At 36.9% G+C, this 20,971-nt stretch overlaps 1 protein-coding gene across 1 annotated transcript in view; it reads left to right on the top strand.

The window, feature by feature from the left end:
- The first annotated feature begins 1,053 nt into the window (after nt 1–1,053).
- LOC132554721 (mucin-5AC-like) overlaps nt 1,054–20,971 on the top strand; it is a 47,845-nt gene continuing 27,927 nt past the window's right edge. The window contains exons 1-6 of the mRNA XM_060219033.1: nt 1,054–1,704; nt 8,469–8,673; nt 8,948–8,968; nt 13,029–13,132; nt 17,068–17,141; nt 17,571–19,474. Coding sequence (XP_060075016.1) covers nt 1,054–1,704; nt 8,469–8,673; nt 8,948–8,968; nt 13,029–13,132; nt 17,068–17,141; nt 17,571–19,474 — 2,959 coding nt within the window. The remainder of the gene's footprint in view (nt 1,705–8,468; nt 8,674–8,947; nt 8,969–13,028; nt 13,133–17,067; nt 17,142–17,570; nt 19,475–20,971) is intronic.

Genomic DNA, 20,971 nt, shown 5'->3' with positions numbered 1-20,971 from the left:
CATTATGGTTTCTACTGCCTATCCAAATAAGTTATGTTTTGCTATGGCGATGTTGATGTTTAAACCCGAAATGTTCGCATAATTATTTAATTCTATAACTGACTCCCTGAGATATATTTCTGACCAATAAATTGTTATGACGAATAGATGTAAATATCAAAACATGCGTATCTTATATTTTCTATATCTTAATGTTGAAAGACAATATGACATGTTATTGCACATGACTCTATATTTACACTGACTCAATTCTTCAATTACACATGGCTAAACTTACTGAAATACATTACGTTTATGCAAATAGTAAAGTCTCGTGTGGCTTAAATCAACATGTGCAAAGGTTGATTCTGTGTCATGCTTCCTGTCTTGTAAATTGTAATACAAAGCCGTTCGTAAATACACCATTTTAAGCAGTGTCTCAATGCCAACTCACGGTATGGGTAGCTTAATAAGTTAAGCTTAATAAAGTTGTTCACATCGAGATCGATTAATATCAATGCTAAGCTGATGTTAAGATTTATTTTGGTAAGATCTGATTTTTATGTTCATTATACTATTTCATAGGTTTTTCATTAGGAAACTATATCAATATTAGTGTATAGAGTCTCAAAGTACACACAATTAGAGACGGCTTTAACACAAGTGAGTGACAGGTGTTGTCAATGCAAGTGTATATGCATGGACTAACTAATTTAAAAAAAATCTTTGTGGCACCTTCCCAATGATATACTGACGTACCCGGTAGTAAAAATACACAGCCGAGTCCTTAGTCATTTTTAACAGGTCTTGCTACGTTACGACATGCTCACCATGGTCCAAGCATTGGTTTTAATTTAGTTTGAGTGTGTAGCAATATGTAGTATTTTTAAAGGCTCTGGATTTAAATTCATGAAGATTATTCAAATAATATAAACACATGTTCTTCAAGTTGGATATCTCTCGATACGTGTAAAAACTTTCTGTGATACCGTACGACAATTGGTTTGGTAGAAGTCTTCCTTTTCCGTGCACACTGATAAACAGTATTTACAGAAAACTGTTTTATATGCAGTCATGTCTAGATTTGACAAAAGGAATCTGAAGGACACATACTACTTTCGGGAAAAATCCAAAAAAATTGACAAATCGGGAAAATTCGAAAACGATGACTGGTCAGAAGCAGACAAATATTTCGATGATATAGGACAATCACGAACGCCAAATCGTAACCAAGATGATGATGATGATGATTTCGGCTTTGAGTGGGTGAAAGATGAAAACATCGGGCGATCGAAAGCAAAGGGAGATGACCTTCGAGGTACACGAACGGTATACACCGGTAAAGAGGAGGTAAACCCATACGGAGTTTCTTCATCTTACAGTCGTACGATTCCAGCAACCGTTGACAGATACGAAAGCAACTACGGAAGCCCTTCTGATCGCCGAACAACAAAGCGCGAACTTTCAACCATAGCGGAGTCTGGAATTTACGACGGTCTCGACGGTAAATTTAGACTAGATGATATCGGAGCAAGTCGACCAGGTGGGACTTCATCATTCGGTGCCAGTATGGATTACGGACGAAGCAAACGTGATTACTACGACAAATATGATACGTTCGATTCACGCAGAAGTGACGACACTATTTCATTACCTCCCGATAACTGGAGGAGTAAAGTGCTGTCATCTGATACTAAGGATTTCTTCTCGAATCAGTGGAGAAAGGTAAAACTGAGGCGTCGGGTGTCAAACGTAAACATGATCATGTTGTTTGTTTGCTTTCACTGTTATATGCATTTCTATATAACTTACGACAGTATATTATAAGTTTGTGGTAGTTAGATACTGATCTAATAGTAAACATAATCATTATTCCAGTCATATGCAATACAAAACTGGTATATAGTGACGATGTAGACGGAATCGGAAACGACAGAGTTGATTGCATATATATACATTTGTGTATCAAAATCTTTGAATTTAAGAAACTTATAGTAAATGTATCAAAATATTGAAATTTCATATAAAATTGTTTAAAATGATGTATGAATTTAGTATAACTTGATTGAACTGGTAACTAGGCGGTACTATTAAATACAGTTATACATAATTCAGTTAAACTCTGTTATATACCGATATTGATACTGGGACACCTAGGATAAATATTCAACCTCCCCAAGCATCAGGAATTGTCCTACAAGTAAGGGTGACCTTTTTTATATAAACTGATATAAACCACTACACAACATTTGTTCAATATGACAATATGACTGATTCTGTATTAATAAACTGAACAGAGCACAATCATTGATTCCACAGTCATAGCATATAGGTATAGGAATCGGGTATTCCTGGAAACGCAACACTGAATCCTGTTATACAGGATGTGTGTGTATGTTGTTTCAATGGACTGCTAGCAATGTATTATTTATAACCTAAAAACTAACACGTTCATTGTACTATATAGGTATCTGTAGAGACGTGACACACGTGTATCAATAATGCGCCTGACAATGATGGGATATATTAGATACAATTAATTATTTCTCGGCCCTAAAATAGTTTAAACCCCATCAACACAACCCTGATAAAATGTACTCTCTTTATGTCTACGTACTCGTATTGTGATGTCTAATTATTCTATGAAATTCTTGCTTCTGATATGATTATCAAAGTAATCTCTTATCTTCTTCATTGATTCGGTTAACTAGTCCTAACAATACCGTTCGGAGCCTATTAATCATTATCAATTTGTTTTAAAATACCTGTGTTATTACAGCAAATAATCCATTTTTCAGGTAAACACTCCTGCTGTGTGACTATTGCTGTTACATAATGTGCACTAATTCTACCGTTTAATATCCACGCCACTTCCAAAAAAAAGTGTGGAAGAAATAACGAGTTATAAGAAAGAAAACGAATGAAGGAGAGACTAAATAAACATATTATACTTACACAGAACTCTTAACATTTTAAAATCATTTAATAATCAATACTGGAAACTCTCCTTGTTTAAGATATTTACAATAATAAAATTATATAGTACACTTTGATATAAATGGATTATATCAAGTAGATAAAATAATAACGTAGGAGAAACACCTTCATCAGGTAGTAATCCAATAAAATTACGGGATATATCGTTATATCAGAACACAAGTAAATGTAAAGTATATACCTAATATATGCATATAATATATACATATTTTTATAATATAAAATTATCATAGGCCTAATATATTTTTTTCGAAAAATATATGACAGATGAAATAGTGAGTGCATCTATAAGACCAATAGTTGTGCTCTAAGTCCATGTAATGTTCTATTCGCTGGGGACGTTTGTTGTACCTATTAAGACCACGTAAGGCGGCCTATTGCGAAGGTCATGTTTAAATGTTTTCAAAGTTAGTGTCATTAAACACACGAATGCTTCCTATTTTTGTATTCCTTGTCAGCTTTTAGCTACAATACCGTCTGCTGACTCCACTGGCATAAAATGCTGTTTGATGCTATGCTATTAGACATGTTAAAGGGTGCCACATACAGTAATTGGCAGGTAACTAGACAATGTCAATAGAATATATAATGAGCGTTGATGAGCCCTGAACAATACACCGATCCGTACATACTTCCTGGTTGATTTGCATTGGTTCGCGTCAACAATGGTCGACAAGAGTGTTTACTCAATGTAAGCAGCGATTACATACACGCGAGCAGAAAACGTGTTCCCTTTTATATGGACTTATTTATTGCTTGTTTTATGGTTCAGTGACGGTTACACAAATTCACGAGAAAATATATACATGATACCTACACCAATATGTCTTCCTCAGTATTAACACCTGTACATTTTTCGATTTCTTAAATCAAATTAAACAATCCAGTCCAATATAACACCAATGATAGTTGTACTGTCCAATGTAACAGTAATGGTAGTTGTACTGTCCAATGTAACACCAATGATAGTTGTACTGTCCGATCTAACACTAGTGATAGTTGTACTGTCCAATGTAACACCAATGATAGTTGTACTGTCCAATCTAACACTAGTGATAGTTGTACTGTCCAATCTAACACCAATGATAGTTGTACTGTCCAATGTAACAGTAATGATAGGTGTACAGTCCAATCTAACACAAGTGATAGTTGTACTGTCCAATATAACACAAATTATAGTTGTACAGTCCAATGTAACAGTAATGATAGTTGTGCAGTCCAATGTTACACCAATGATAGTTGTACTGTCCAATGTTACACCAATGATAGTTGTACTGTCCAATGTAACAGTAATGATAGTTGTGCAGTCCAATGTTACACCAATGATAGTTGTACTGTCCAATGTTACACCAATGATAGTTGTACAGTCCAATATAACAGTAATGATAGTTGTACTGTCCAATGTAACAGTAATGATAGTTGTACAGTTCAATGTAACACTAATGATAGTTGTACTGTCCAATGTAACAGTAATGATAGTTGTACAGTCCAATATAACACCAATGATAGTTGTACTGTCCAATATAACACAAATTATAGTTGTACAGTCCAATGTAACAGTAATGATAGTTGTGCAGTCCAATGTTACACCAATGATAGTTGTACTGTCCAATGTTACACCAATGATAGTTGTACTGTCCAATGTAACAGTAATGATAGTTGTGCAGTCCAATGTTACACCAATGATAGTTGTACTGTCCAATGTTACACCAATGATAGTTGTACAGTCCAATATAACAGTAATGATAGTTGTACTGTCCAATATAACACCAATGATAGTTGTACAGTCCAATGTAACAGTAATGGTAGTTGTACTGTCCAATGTAACACCAATGATAGTTGTACTGTCCGATCTAACACTAGTGATAGTTGTACTGTCCAATGTAACACCAATGATAGTTGTACTGTCCAATCTAACACTAGTGATAGTTGTACTGTCCAATCTAACACCAATGCTAGTTGTACTGTCCAATGTAACAGTAATGATAGTTGTACAGTCCAATCTAACACAAGTGATAGTTGTACTGTCCAATATAACACAAATTATAGTTGTACAGTCCAATGTAACAGTAATGATAGTTGTGCAGTCCAATGTTACACCAATGATAGTTGTACTGTCCAATGTTACACCAATGATAGTTGTACAGTCCAATATAACAGTAATGATAGTTGTGCAGTCCAAATTTTACACCAATGATAGTTGTACTGTCCAATGTTACACCAATGATAGTTGTACAGTCCAATATAACAGTAATGATAGTTGTACTGTCCAATGTAACAGTAATGATAGTTGTACAGTTCAATGTAACACTAATGATAGTTGTACTGTCCAATGTAACAGTAATGATAGTTGTACAGTCCAATATAACACCAATGATAGTTGTACTGTCCAATATAACACAAATTATAGTTGTACAGTCCAATGTAACAGTAATGATAGTTGTGCAGTCCAATGTTACACCAATGATAGTTGTACTGTCCAATGTTACACCAATGATAGTTGTACTGTCCAATGTAACAGTAATGATAGTTGTGCAGTCCAATGTTACACCAATGATAGTTGTACTGTCCAATGTTACACCAATGATAGTTGTACAGTCCAATATAACAGTAATGATAGTTGTACTGTCCAATGTAACAGTAATGATAGTTGTACAGTCCAATGTAACACTAATGATAGTTGTACTGTCCAATGTAACAGTAATGATAGTTGTACAGTCCAATATAACACCAATGATAGTTGTACTGTCCAATATAACACCAATGATAGTTGTACAGTCCAGTATAACACCAATGATAGGTGTACAGTCCAATATAACACCAATGATAGTTGAACAGTCCAATATAACACTAATGATAGTTGAACAGTCCAATATAACACCAATGATAGTTGTACTGTCCAATGTAACAGTAATGATAGTTGTACAGTCCAATGTAACACTAATGATAGTTGAACAGTCCAAAATAACACCAATGATAGTTGTACTGTCCAATCTAACAGTAATGGTAGTTGTACAGTCCAATCTAACACAAGTGATAGTTGTGCAGTCAAATGTAACACTTATGGTAGTTAAACTGTTCAATGATACTGAGGTAGACATATTGTGCAGGTGTCTATACTGAGGTAGACATATTGTACAGGTGTTGATACTGAGGTACAAATATCATACAGCTGTTGATACTGAGGTAGACATATAGTACAGGTGTTGATACGGAGGTAGACATATTGTACAGGTGTTGATACTGAGGTAGACATATTGTACAGGTGTTGATACTGAGGTAGACATATTGTACAGGTGTTGATACTGAGGTAGACATATTATACAGGTGTAGATACTTAGGTAGACATATTGTACAGGTGTTGATACTGAAGTACAAATATCATACAGCTGTTGTACTGAGGTAGACATATAGTACAGGTGTTGATACGGAGGTAGACATATTGTACAGGTGTTGATACTGAGGTAGACATATTGTACAGGTGTTGATACTGAGGTAGACATATTGTACAGGTGTTGATACTGAGGAAGACATATCATGTTGGTGTAGATACGAAGGTAGACATATGGTACAGGTGTTGGTACGGAGGTAGACATATTGTACACGTGTTGATACTGAGGCAGTCATATTGTACAGTTGTACGGAGGTAGACATATTATACAGGTGTTGATACTGAGGCAGACATATTGTACAGGTGTTGATACTGAGGTAGACATATTGTACAGGTGTCGATACTGAGGTAGACATATTGTACAGGTGTAGATACTGAGGTAGACATATTGTACAGGTGTCGATACTGAGGTAGACATATTGTACAGGTGTCGATACTGAGGTAGACATATTGTACAGGTGTTGATACTGATGTAGACATATTGTACAGGTGTAGATACTGATACTATACAAATGTACAGTGAGCCCGGATATTCTAATGATGGACACATAATTTCTGGAACAGTGACGTTTTTATTAAAACATTATATGGTTACTTCGTGGTTCGCTCCTGTTTGGGACGTACGGATGAATTAGCTTTATCCTTTGTTCTGTAAAGTCTCACTCATAATGCAAGATGGCTTGGGAATTACTATCAGAGATAAAGTAAGACATTCTTTGGTTTTAAGTTATTGTGCGTTTTCTATTTATCCCGTGTATTGATTTACCTTAGGATTAGTCAGGAACGGATGAATGAAATCATTATAAATTCAAAAAAATAAATTTAGAAAAAATGAAAACACAAACCGATTTATTTCATGTTTAAGCGTTTTTATTTTCAGGTATGTTTATATATCTTATGGCACTGATTCAATCCGATACCATAAACAGATACACAACAATGCTTCAAAGCTGTTCATATGTCTTCAGGTGTTGTTTTATCTTACAGATCTGGCCCCAAGCCAAGCGTGTTCAGATTTAATTATTCCGGCTGGCATATACCGTAGTCTAGAAACTTAAGTTATTGACGCTTCAGTGACACATCGCTAACATTCTAATAGTAATGTTCATATAAGCTTTCATATAATCATCTATATACCATCGTTTCATATATATGTAATATTTCGTATTATGAAATAACTTTCTGATTGAAGTCAGACATCTTTCCCTTAATTTTTCAACAGGACATCGATTAACAAAGTGTAAGATATCTTGAAAGGCGATATCAATTTAACGATGTTAAACTGTTTTTTATAAGGCATAAGTTGCTCTTTTTTTCATAATTCGTAATGAAGATGTTATGCTCGTGTGTGTGCATATATCGGATAAAACTCAAGTTTAGTAAACTATGATTTCCTGGGTTTGATTTAAACAATGTTGTTACCAGGGAATCTGCGGGTATCAAATCAGTTCAACGATACGTCCTTTGATCTATACATATTAAGTATCTATTTAATGAGATTTGAGGATGTTGTAAAACCGCCTTTTTAAAAATTCTTCCATTGTTAACTTATTGTATTTTGTAAGGATATTTTTTTTCGGAAAATACGGATATCTAGATACGCTTTACCTTGTCCCAGAATCATGTACATGTTTTCCTAAATTTTTTTCCTCGTTATTTAAACATTTTGAAATTCATTAAGTTATGTAGTTAGTGTATCGTCCGATCTACATTTAGGTGTTCCGTTCGACTAATCTTAATTGTTTTCGTACTCGCCTCCTTGGTTTCCTTGGTGTCAGTAAAGAGTACTAAAAGTACGAAACAGCTGTATGACGAAGTGTCGACCTCTCTGTATTTAATTTTAGATTTGTATTAAGAGATGATCTTTGACACGTTTGGTTGTATTCCACTTATATCCAGAACTAATTATTTATATGATTCTAAAACTCCAAATTTATACGAGGTCCGTACTGTAAAATAAGGAAATAAACAATTGTGATATTCCGAACCAGTGATATTTAATGGCGCCAAAAGGTTACGTAACTTAACGACTATTTCCGGCTGATGTCATTTTGCTGTGGAGATATAAACCCTTTACGAATTGACGTTTTTAATGTTGCAGGTTGCTATGCGCTCAAGTTTTGGAAATGGGTCCTGTGCATTTAGTTACAAGAATCAAAATGATGGACCAAGTCCGAGGAAAAATGACAACCACCAAAGACGTCCCAACTCAAATCGACTACTTCTTATTCTGCTCGTCTTTAGCTTTCTGGCTTGTGTTGTTGTGGCTGTGGTTGTTGTCCTGGTCGTTCTCCGACCTGGTCCAGGTAATGTCATCCGCCATCTTCTGTCTTTTTTAAAAATTACTTATGACATAATAACATTAATTTCATTTCGTTTTTACATACAATTATCAGTGTTATCTCCCCTACATAGAAGCTGTAACCAGCATTCAATGGAATAAAGAAAATCACTTCGTTATGATTATTCTTATCTTGTTTTGCCTCGTTTCAATTTTCGAAGATATTTAGTTAGATCTACAAAGTTTAACATGCTTGCATTTTTGTGTCGTTTTTGATATGATGGCGTATTGTTTTCCAGAATCATCCAAACCTGTCGGTGGTAAGTAGATACATTGGACATTACATATCAAGTTAAAGAGATAACGCCATCCATGCACATTTTTCTAGACGTTGCTGAAATTTTCTTGATATTCTTGGGCGTCTCACGACAACATCATGAATTGATTAATATATATATATAGAAGGACAATTTGCAATTAAACCAATAACATTAATGATAAACTGATGTCATATCAAATTTTTATATAGAATTGAATTGTTTAGTGGGACAACGTAATTATATATTGGGAAGTAGACGCAACTTAAATAATATGTAAAGTTAAACAGGGTAGGGGGAGTGACGACCAAAGTTATATGTAAAGTGTATAAGGTAGGGGGAGTGACGACCAAAGTTATATGTAAAGTGTATAAGGTAGGGTTGGGGGAGTGACGACCAAAGTTATATGTAAAGTGTATAAGGTAGGGGGAGTGACGACCAAAGTTATATGTAAAGTGTATAAGGTAGGGGGAGTGACGACCAAAGTTATATGTAAAGTGTATAAGGTAGGGGGTTATATGTAAAGTGTAGTGACGACCAAAGTTATATGTAAAGTGTATAAGGTAGGGTAGGGGGAGTGACGACCAAAGTTATATGTAAAGTGTATAAGGTAGGGGGAGTGACGACCAAAGTTATATGTAAAGTGTATAAGGTAGGGGGAGTGGGAGTGACGACCAAAGTTATATGTAAAGTGTATAAGGTAGGGGGAGTGACGACCAAAGTTATATGTAAAGTGTATAAGGTAGGGGGAGTGACGACCAAAGTTATATGTAAAGTGTATAAGGTAGGGGGAGTGACGACCAAAGTTATATGTAAAGTGTATAAGGTAGGGGGAGTGACGACCAAAGTTATATGTAAAGTGTATAAGGTAGGGGGAGTGACGACCAAAGTTATATGTAAAGTGTATAAGGTAGGGGGAGTGACGACCAAAGTTATATGTAAAGTGTATAAGGTAGGGGGAGTGACGACCAAAGTTATATGTAAAGTGTATAAGGTAGGGTAGGGGGAGTGACGACCAAAGTTATATGTAAAGTGTATAAGGTAGGGGGAGTGACGACCAAAGTTATATGTAAAGTGTATAAGGTAGAGGGAGTGACGACCAAAGTTATATGTAAAGTGTATAAGGTAGGGGGAGTGACGACCAAAGTTATATGTAAAGTGTATAAGGTAGGGGGAGTGACGACCAAAGTTATATGTAAAGTGTATAAGGTAGGGGGGGAGTGACGACCAAAGTTATATGTAAAGTGTATAAGGTAGTGTAGGGGGAGTGACGACCAAAGTTATATGTAAAGTGTATAAGGTAGGGGGAGTGACGACCAAAGTTATATGTAAAGTGTAAAGTGTATAAAAGTGTATAAGGTAGGGGGAGTGACGACCAAAGTTATATGTAAAGTGTATAAGGTAGGGGGAGTGACGACCAAAGTTATATGTAAAGTGTATAAGGTAGGGGGAGTAACGACCAAAGTTATATGTAAAGTGTATAAGGTAGGGTAGGGGGAGTGACGACCAAAGTTATATGTAAAGTGTATAAGGTAGGGTAGGGGGAGTGACGACCAAAGTTATATGTAAAGTGTATAAGGTAGGGGGAGTGACGACCAAAGTTATATGTAAAGTGTATAAGGTAGGGGGAGTGACGACCAAAGTTATATGTAAAGTGTATAGGGTAGGGTAGGGGGAGTGACGACCAATGTTATATGTAAAGTGTATAGGATAGGGTAGGGGGAGTGACGACCAAAGTTATATGTAAAGTGTATAAGGTAGGGGGAGTGACGACCAAAGTTATATGTAAAGTGTATAAGGTAGGGTAGGGGGAGTGACGACCAAAGTTATATGTAAAGTGTATAAGGTAGGGTAGGGGGAGTGACGACCAAAGTTATATGTAAAGTGTATAAGGTAGGGGGAGTGACGACCAAAGTTATATGTAAAGTGTATAAGGTAGGGGGAGTGACGACCAAAGTTATATGTAAAGTGTATAAGGTAGGGTAGGGGGAGTGACGACCAAAGTTATATGTAAAGTGTATAAGGTAGGGTAGGGGGAGTGACGACCAAAGTTATATGTAAAGTGTATAAGGTAGGGTAGGGGGAGTGACGACCAAAGTTATATGTAAAGTGTATAAGGTAGGGTATAAGGTAGGGGGAGTGACGACCAAAGTTATATGTAAAGTGTATAAGGTAGGGGGAGTGACGACCAAAGTTATATGTAAAGTGTATAAGGTAGGGGGAGTGACGACCAAAGTTATATGTAAAGTGTATAAGGTAGGGGGAGTGACGACCAAAGTTATATGTAAAGTGTATAAGGTAGGGGGAGTGACGACCAAAGTTATATGTAAAGTGTAAAGTCTATAAGGTAGGGTAGGGGGAGTGACGACCAAAGTTATATGTAAAGTGTATAAGGTAGGGTAGGGGGAGTGACGACCAAAAGTGTATAAGTTATATGTAAAGTGTATAAGGTAGGGGGAGTGACGACCAAAGTTATATGTAAAGTGTATAAGGTAGGGGGAGTGACGACCAAAGTTATATGTAAAGTGTATTGGGTAGGGTCGGGGGAGTGACGACCAAAGTTATATGTAAAGTGTATAAGGTAGGGTAGGGGGAGTGACGACCAAAGTTATATGTAAAGTGTATAAGGTAGGGGGAGTGACGACCAAAGTTATATGTAAAGTGTATAAGGTAGGGTAGGGGGAGTGACGACCAAAGTTATATGTAAAGTGTATAAGGAGGGTAGGGGGAGTAGGGGGAGTGACGACCAAAGTTATATGTAAAGTGTATAAGGTAGGGGGAGTGACGAGGGGGGGGGAGTGACGACCAAAGTTATATGTAAAGTGTATAAGGTAGGGGGAGTGACGACCAAAGTTATATGTAAAGTGTATAAGGTAGGGGGAGTGACGACCAAAGTTATATGTAAAGTGTATAAGGTAGCGGGAGTGACGACCAAAGTTATATGTAAAGTGTATAAGGTAGGGTAGGGGGAGTGACGACCAAAGTTATATGTAAAGTGTATAAGGTAGGGGGAGTGACGACCAAAGTTATATGTAAAGTGTATAAGGTAGGGTGAGTGACGACCAAAGTTATATGTAAAGTGTATAAGGTAGGGGGAGTGACGACCAAAGTTATATGTAAAGTGTATAAGGTAGGGGGAGTGACGACCAAAGTTATATGTAAAGTGTATAAGGTAGGGTAGGGGGAGTGACGACCAAAGTTATATGTAAAGTGTATAAGGTAGGGTAGGGGGAGTGACGACCAAAGTTATATGTAAAGTGTATAAGGTGGGGGAGTGACGACCAAAGTTATATGTAAAGTGTATAAGGTAGAGTAGAGGTTACATATTGATATCTGTATATATATATGAGGTGATGTAAGATTGACATTGGTACATATCTATGAGGTGAGACAAGACTGACATTGGTTGTATCTATGAGGTGAGACAAGACTGACATTGGTTGTATCTATGAGGTGAGGCAAGACTGACAATGGTACATATGTACGAGGTGAGGCTAGATTGACAATGGTATACATCTATGCGGTGAGGAAAGATACATTTGTATATATCTATTAGGTGAGGAAAGACTGACATTGGTACATATCTATGAGGTGAAACAAGACTGACATTGGTTGTATCTATGAGGTGAGACAAGACTGTCATTGGTATACATCTTTGAGGTGAAGCAAGACTGACATTGGTATATGTCTATGAGGTGAAACAAGACTGACATTGGTACATATCTATGAGATGAGGAATTACTGACATTTGTACATATCTATGAGATGACGAAAGACTGACATTGGTATATCTATGAGGTAAGACAAGTCTGACACTGGTACATATCTATGAGGTGAAGCAAGACTGACATTGGTACGTATCTATGAGGTGAAGAAAGACTGACATTGGTACATATCTTTGAGGTGAGACCAGGGCCGAGCCGCCGCTGACACTTCACTGACATTGTGATATATATTGATGAGGTGAAGAGAGAGTCGAGCCGACATTGTTTTATATACTTAAGAGGCAAGGCCGGGTGAGTCGACATTGAACACTACATTTACATTGTGATATGTTTATGAGGTGAGGCCAAAATAGAGATGAGGTTGAATGGGACACTGACAGCAGCCGAGAAACAAAGTAATTCAACAGAGAGAAGAAACCTTGAAGAAAATATTTGCAATGAGGTAAGATCACATACTTTGTTAAAGTTAACGTAACGAATGAATAGAAATAAAGGTTTTCTTGATGCCACGCAAGGACAATACAATAATTCAAAAGTATACAAATGTCTTGTTATATGTGAAAATGTTGATATTTGGTTTGATAATTCTATATTTTGTTTTTCCTTTATTTGTGTTTGCCCTTGTCTGCGATTTTAAGTTTTTATTTTACACATTTATCAAAGCCACATCGTTTTTAAACGTTCACATTAATTGTACCAAAATGTCGTACTGTTGTGTTACTCAATTCAATAGCAACTGAATAACACAGCTGTTTCGTCCGTCTATGACTCAGTGATAATAAGTACCTAAATTTAAAAACCAAAGAAAATTGAAAGTAATTTCAAAATCTAGATGAGGAAGTGCAATAGCCCCAAGATTAGATAAATTTCGTAATTTTCATATATCAAAAACCAACAGGAAAATACTTACATGTCGACATAATTATAATCCAAGCTCATATTTAATAAAACTAGGGAAAACTATGGACAAGTATGAAAAAGTACAAGGATAATAAGATCGGGTGTTCCGGAAGAGTAAACATTCTCTGCTTCATCGACGAAACCCATCATCTCAGTAAATCCAAATTAGTAATGTCACGTTCTGAAATGAGAGCTATGTATACGTCAACGGAACCAACAGACAGACAAACTAACGAGTATCAACCGAATATCAATGATAACCTTATAACTTCCCAATGATTTTCATCAAGCTACATTGTGTTAGGAGATTGTCCGCCAGTTGACAACTTCTTGAACGTAATTCTTGATGATGTGAACAGGCCCTTGAATATCGAATCAACTGCGACATGTGAATACCATAGGTTCGGGATGCAGGAATGTTGCCATCCAAAAATGGAAATTCAGAATAAAGAAATTGTAATCATAACACTTATCATACAGCTTGGTGGAGATTTAAAATCTCATAAGCCCCAAATATTGAATTTAACTACTTCATGCCATGATTCTTGAATATTACAAGCAAAATGAAGGTTCAGCATGAAAAAAATGAAAACCGGTGAATTTGTCGTTTTACACATTTGCTTAAAAAAACCCAAGAAACACTTTTTTTCATATTCGTTAAATAGTGACAGCTTAATAAACAAAAGTATGTAGGTCTTGCTATTTGACAAGGTGGTTGTTCACGTCAATTTGTATCAGTTTGGATAACATTGTTGAACTTGACCTTTGTTCAAAATCACATAAGTGAAATTTATTAAAATAAAGACATTTTTGTGCAAGTTTCACAATTTGAAGATTTAGTTAGAAGCTTTATACAAATCTTTTGATGAAGGTCAATAAAGTGACCTTATTAGACAGATTATGTACAGTAATAGTAACGGGTTTTGCCTTTGTCAGTTCCGATCCATAATTTGTTGCACTTTGAGAAGCTAATAAGAGATAGAACAGTTCGCTTGCCCGCTGGACAGACACAGTAATAATCTTTGACATGGTCATCTTGATCATTTCTGTCAAACGCAAATCCAAATATTGCATTTTGACTGTCATTTGTGCCTTGAATGGATTTGACCTCGGAGAAGATTTTCATCATGCTGATAGACCCAAACTGCAAAGTCTCCAGCAGGAGTCAGATGCTCAGCAATATACCTGGGTGCCTATTTTAACTGGTATGATCCGCAGGCTACTATTTCTAACTTTATTGAACAGGCATCAGGTTTAACCAAGTTGGTCCATCTTGACTTAGTACACAGGCGGTTCTCGTTGGCAGTAAGTGTGTCATGCTGTGTCTGACCTGACAGAAGATAAGAAGGCATGTACACAGAAAACCCTGAACCTCGAAGCAGCTCCAACACCTCCAAAAACCCCTGGTCAACTGTTTCAAGAATTTTTGTCAAGATATTTGCATCATTTTCTTTGCCATAAAAAGGCCCAATATTGTCTAGTACATAACCATCTGGAAAGACAATGCTCATGAATTTAACATAGTTGCGCTTCTTTTGCTTACATCCTGAGGATCTTTGAAAGGGGGTGAACAGCACCTTTTTGGAAATAAATATAAGTACCATCTAAGATTACTGTTACTTTGTCCCCGTAGAAATATCTTGTAAAGGCAATGTTGTGGCACTTAGCGTCATCGCGGGAAATGTGTCTTGGACCAAGGAGACGGGGCACAATGGTCTGACTCAAGTTTTAAGACACTATGAAATGTGTGAAACACACACTGTTTTTTGTCTGACCACAAGACACCAAGTTGAGACCATGAAATATTGGTCTTCGGTTTAATCCAGAAAAGAAACAAAGCATGGAATGTAGAGGAACAAATGTGTGAGGAACAAATGCTATGGATTTGCTGCATTTGTTCAAGTGTGTCACCAGTCCATGCTTTGAATTCTTCATTTTGAAATGGTCTACATTTATGCCTGTGTTGGTTGGAGTTCCAACAGACAGGAAATGGAAAGTTGAAGAAGGTCATTGATAACCTGATTAGCTCTTTCTTGAAGATGAAGAGCGAACAGTTCCCTTGTTTGCAGATCTAATGGCAGAGAAAGATTCAGAAAGTCACCAAATACATGGTCATTGCAAACGCGAGCATCGGGGGACACCATAGAAAATGGAAAAAATATCAAGTTTGTCCTGGCACGCTGGGGTATAGTGCAAAGCCCAGTGTTCTCTTTTCCACATATGACACATCTTTTATGTAACTTGCCACCATAAAATAATATCTCAACATATATTAGTGGTAGGTGGTTGGATGACATGAATTCAGTGTGAACATCATCTGCATCATTCGCCAGGTCATCTGGAGTGCTACTACAAGAAGGTTAATAAAATTCAGACTGCAATGGCCTTTGCTTGATTTAGCGCTTTTAGCACTTTCCACATAATATGCTGTCTTCTGTTATGCTAATGACCTCAGCAGTCAGCAACTGTTGCAGCCAGTTATACTGGGGTAAAGATACATGATACTTAGTAAAAATGGTATGAATACTTCATAGTAATACATTTATATGTTTCAGGAAATTGACATACTTGCACATTAATGTGTCAGACGGTTATCATTTCTGGCATCATTTATTAATTATTAATAAGAATATATAATTAATTTAAATCCATTTATATTATCCAATATAATCAAATTATGTTAAATTATGAACGAAAAAAAGTGGAATGACGATAACATGTTATCAGTAATACTGGTTTTTATAATACAAACTAAACTGTCAGTTGTTCTTTAGAGGATAGATTTCTAGTGCAGAAAACATCATGTTAAGTTCTACTTACTGAATTTAATTTTAAAACAAATACAAAATACTTAATGTGCTTCGGTACTACACAAAACTGGAAAATATAGCAGTATTTAGCACCAAAAAAAAAAAAAAAAACGAAAATTAAATCGTCATAATTATGGCAAATTATGCAATAAGCCTGTTTAAATTGCTAAAAATGTATTTCGCCGGTTTCGAAATCACTTAAAATCTATTCAATAGACAGCATATATACGCAGAAAGATTTTAAAGAAGTATGAAATATTGACTGAGATTGCAACTATACAAAACTTGACAATCTTTGATATATTCTTTATGTTCTGAAAATTTTGCATTTTTGAAAAATCAAAGTTATCAATATGCTTACATTCTTTGTGCCAATATAACATATGTGGTATCAAAATAACGGACATTTTATGTACTTAAGGCTGGTATATTAATATTTTCATTCAAAATTCTCATGTACCAAGTATTTATCATTATGTTAGGATACCTTTGTCACTCAACCTGGTGTTATATAAGGAGGTCCAGTATGACTATAATGACTAATCATTTATGCGAAACAATAATAGAAATCTGTGACGGGGACAAATGCTGACCCCACCATTAAAGTAGCACTAATGTAAATAAATTTCTATCACACAGCAATTCATTATTCTGCTTTCTGTTACAGATGAAGAACATTTACAAAAACGATCAAAGTTCCCTTAAGGATAGGAATCCTGAATGTCGAGTAGAAAGTCTTAGGTAAGAAACGCTGTAAACTGCCGACAGGGACAATATTGTGCTAACGAGATGATCTGGTAATATGTGTGGTGCTTTATGTGATGTGATATATGGGTACCCGGTGTGGTGTATGCTGACGTATAGACGAATATTATATATGATAAAGACAGTATATATTAAGGTGTTGATATATCGACTTGTATTGTTTTAATTTGGTACAATGACGAATACTTTAACAAATGGTATTGCTTACGATATCATACGTTTAAGAAAACCTATTGGTTGATCACAGGATTTGTTGATAGACATTTTTAATGGTGCATAAGGATAATTTCTTCAGGGTAAGAAAACAGCCTACTTTTAAGAAATACTACCATAAGCGAGCGAAAATAATACACCATGTTTGCTTTCCAGCGCTGATCTAAATGTATTTTGATAATGTTCCGACAGGACTGGGAGCATTATCGCAGTGTTTGTGATCAGTGTGACAGGAGACACGTCAGGGATAACCGATGAGACGTTTAAACAGGTCATTTTTACAGTACTGGGAACTACATCAGGGCTGGCTTCGGCAGGCAATCTAACAATTGAGGTGGAAAGCATAAGTGTTCTTTCATATACACCGATTTTATCTACAACGACAACAACCACAACTGACCCGGTCACCACAACAACCACTACTGCCACGCAAACCACAACAACCACTACTGACCCGTCAACAACAACAACCACTACTGACCCGCCAACCAAAACCACTACTGACCCGCCAACCACAAAAACCACTACTGACTCGTCAATCACCACAACCACTACTGACTCGCCAACCACAACAACCACTACTGACCCGTCAACCACCACAACCACTACTGACTCGCCAACCACAACAACCACTACTGACCCGTCAACCACCAAAACCACTACTGACCCGCAAACCACAACAACCACAACTGAACCGGTCACCACAACAACCACAACTGACTCGGTCACCATAACAACCACTACTGCCACGCAAACCACAACAACCACTACTGACCCGTCAATTACCACAAACACTGCTGACCCGCCAACCACAACAACCACTACTGACCCGTCAACCACCACAACCATTACTGACCCGTCAACCACCACAACCATTACTGACCCGTCAACCACCAAAACCACTACTGATCCGCAAACCACAACAACCACTACTGACCCGTCAACCACAACAACCACTTCTGATCCAACCACAACAACCACTACATCTCCGCCAACCACAACAACTAGTATTGATCCACCAACAACAACAACCACTACTGTACCGCCAATTACAACAACCACTACTGGCCTGCCAACTAAAACAACCACTACTGATCCACCAACCACAACAACCACTACCGTTTCGCCAACAACAACAACAACCACTACTGATCCAACCACAACAACCACTACTTCTCCGCCAACCACAACAACCACTACCGTTTCGCCAACAACAACAACCACTACTGATCCAACCACAACAACCACTACTTCTCCGCCAACCACAACAACCACTACCGTTTCGCCAACAACAACAACCACTACTGATCCAACCACAACAACCACTACTTCTCCGCCAACCACAACAACTAGTGTTGATCCACCACCAACAACAACCACTACTGTCCCGCAAATTACAACAACCACTACTGACCCGCCAACCACAACAACCACTACCGTTTCGCCAACAACAACAACCATTACTGATCCAACCACAACAACCACTACTTCTCCGTCAACCACAACAACCACTACCGTTTCGCCAACAACAACAACCACTACTGATCCAACCACAACAACCACTACTTCTCCGCCAACCACAACAACTAGTGTTGATCCACCACCAACAACAACCACTACTGTCCCGCAAATTACAACAACCACTACTGACCCGCCAACCACAACAACCACTACCGTTTCGCCAACAACAACAACCATTACTGATCCAACCACAACAACCACTTTTGATCCAACCACAACAACCACTACTTCTCCGTCAACCACACCAACCACTACCGTTCCGCCAACAACAACCACTGCTGATCCAACCACAACAGCCACTACTGCCCCTCCAACCACATCAACCACTACCGTTCCGCCAAATACAACAACCACTTCTGCCCCACAAACCACAACAACCACTACTGCACCGCCAACCACATCAACCACTGCTGCCCCTTCAACCACATCAACCACTGCTGCCCCGCCAACCACAACAACCGCTGCCGTTCCGCCAACCACACCAACCACTACTGACCCGCCTACCACGACAACCACTACTGCCCAGCCAAACACATCAACCACTTCTGCCCCGCCAACCATGACAACCACAACAGGTAACCTTCTTTGATACTACATACCCTTGTATTTAAACGATAAGATTTCGCATGGTAACAGAAAGATGACGGCAAGAAATGTTCAAAGAATGAATATGTGTACCAATTCACAGTTTACTCCAAATGTCTCAAATGGGATATTTTGTAGTAGAAATAAGAATATGGAGTCGTTTCTGGCTATTTAACGATAGTAAAAATAAAATAAAATGATTTCTGTTCTGTATTCGTGGGTCTTTTTTATCGTCCAAGTAGTGTACCCACTTTTTGTAATATTAAGAGATATAAAAGAAATAGTATATATCGTGGACTCGTGCCGTCTATGATGACGAAGGGTTGTAGCTAGAACATCCTTGAGGATGTCAGAATATACCAAACAACCCTATTTTCAATTATTTTATTAACTTTCTAAAGAAATGCAATTCTTACAAATGTATGTATGTTTTGATTGTAAATATGGAAGAGGGAATGAGATTTTTTTTATTTTTATCTCTATTAGGTGAGGCAAAGCTTCAAGTTTCGTTGAATCAAACATTTGATTCCGCGCTACAACAACAGAATTCTACTGAGTTTCAGACATTCCAGAGAGACTTCTGTGCTTCGGTGAGACTTTTAAACATTTGGCTTTATTTTTATTTTCAGATTTTACTGGGTTTTATTCATTCTTTTTATTATTCAAGTTGTCCTACTGACAAGAATATTTATTCTTTAATTTTCTTTAATTTTTTCAACCATGTCTCCCCGAATGTCTTCATTCTGATAAAATGTTATATTGTTCTGATTTGAGACGTTTAAAAGTTCCTCATAGAATATCACTTTTGTGCATTTTACCACTAAAAATACACAAGACTGTACTTATGAGAAAACGGCTATTATGATAATGACATGTCACAATGTGGAAATCTATATGATGGATTTGACATAATAAACATGGGCCAAAATATCTTCATCAGGATACAATTCTAAGATATTGTCATTTAAGATTAAAACAAAGAAAAAGATTCAGAGTGAACTGAAGAAAACAGTTCGCTTTACTGACATAGTGGTTATCAACAACAGTGACGGACATCGCCACCAACTACGAGCGTGTAAAATACAATTTCATTTAGCCTTTTAAAGGGAGATAACTGGAGACTTTTTGTAGTCTTTTAAAGGGAGATAGCAGGTGAGCGTTCTTGTTTTATTTGAGAATCTAAGGCTTAATGTCCCTTATATGTTCCGTGCATACTTAAGGTCTGACTTTTTTTTTTTTTTTTTTTTTTGGGGGGGGGGGGGGGGAGTTCACATTATGGATCATTAACTCGAGGCAATATATACGTAGAAAGGTATCTGTCTTACATTATTATTATTAGTACTGAAGAGAACCCCAACACTAACAAATTAATGCAAATCTTTACAAGCAAACTACTTACTAAGTATTATGCTATAGAAATTCCTATCCGCAATTTAGGTAAGAAACTGACGAAACACATTTAAAAACTTATTGTAGGAGGCACAACA

Source organism: Ylistrum balloti, unplaced genomic scaffold (assembly GCF_031769215.1).
Source record: "Ylistrum balloti isolate Yb309-2 unplaced genomic scaffold, AGI_CSIRO_Ybal_v1 Utg370434, whole genome shotgun sequence".
NCBI classification, from domain to species: domain Eukaryota; kingdom Metazoa; phylum Mollusca; class Bivalvia; order Pectinida; family Pectinidae; genus Ylistrum; species Ylistrum balloti.
The sequence above is the reverse complement of the archived record's forward strand: the minus strand, read 5'-3'. Positions and strand labels throughout refer to the sequence as shown.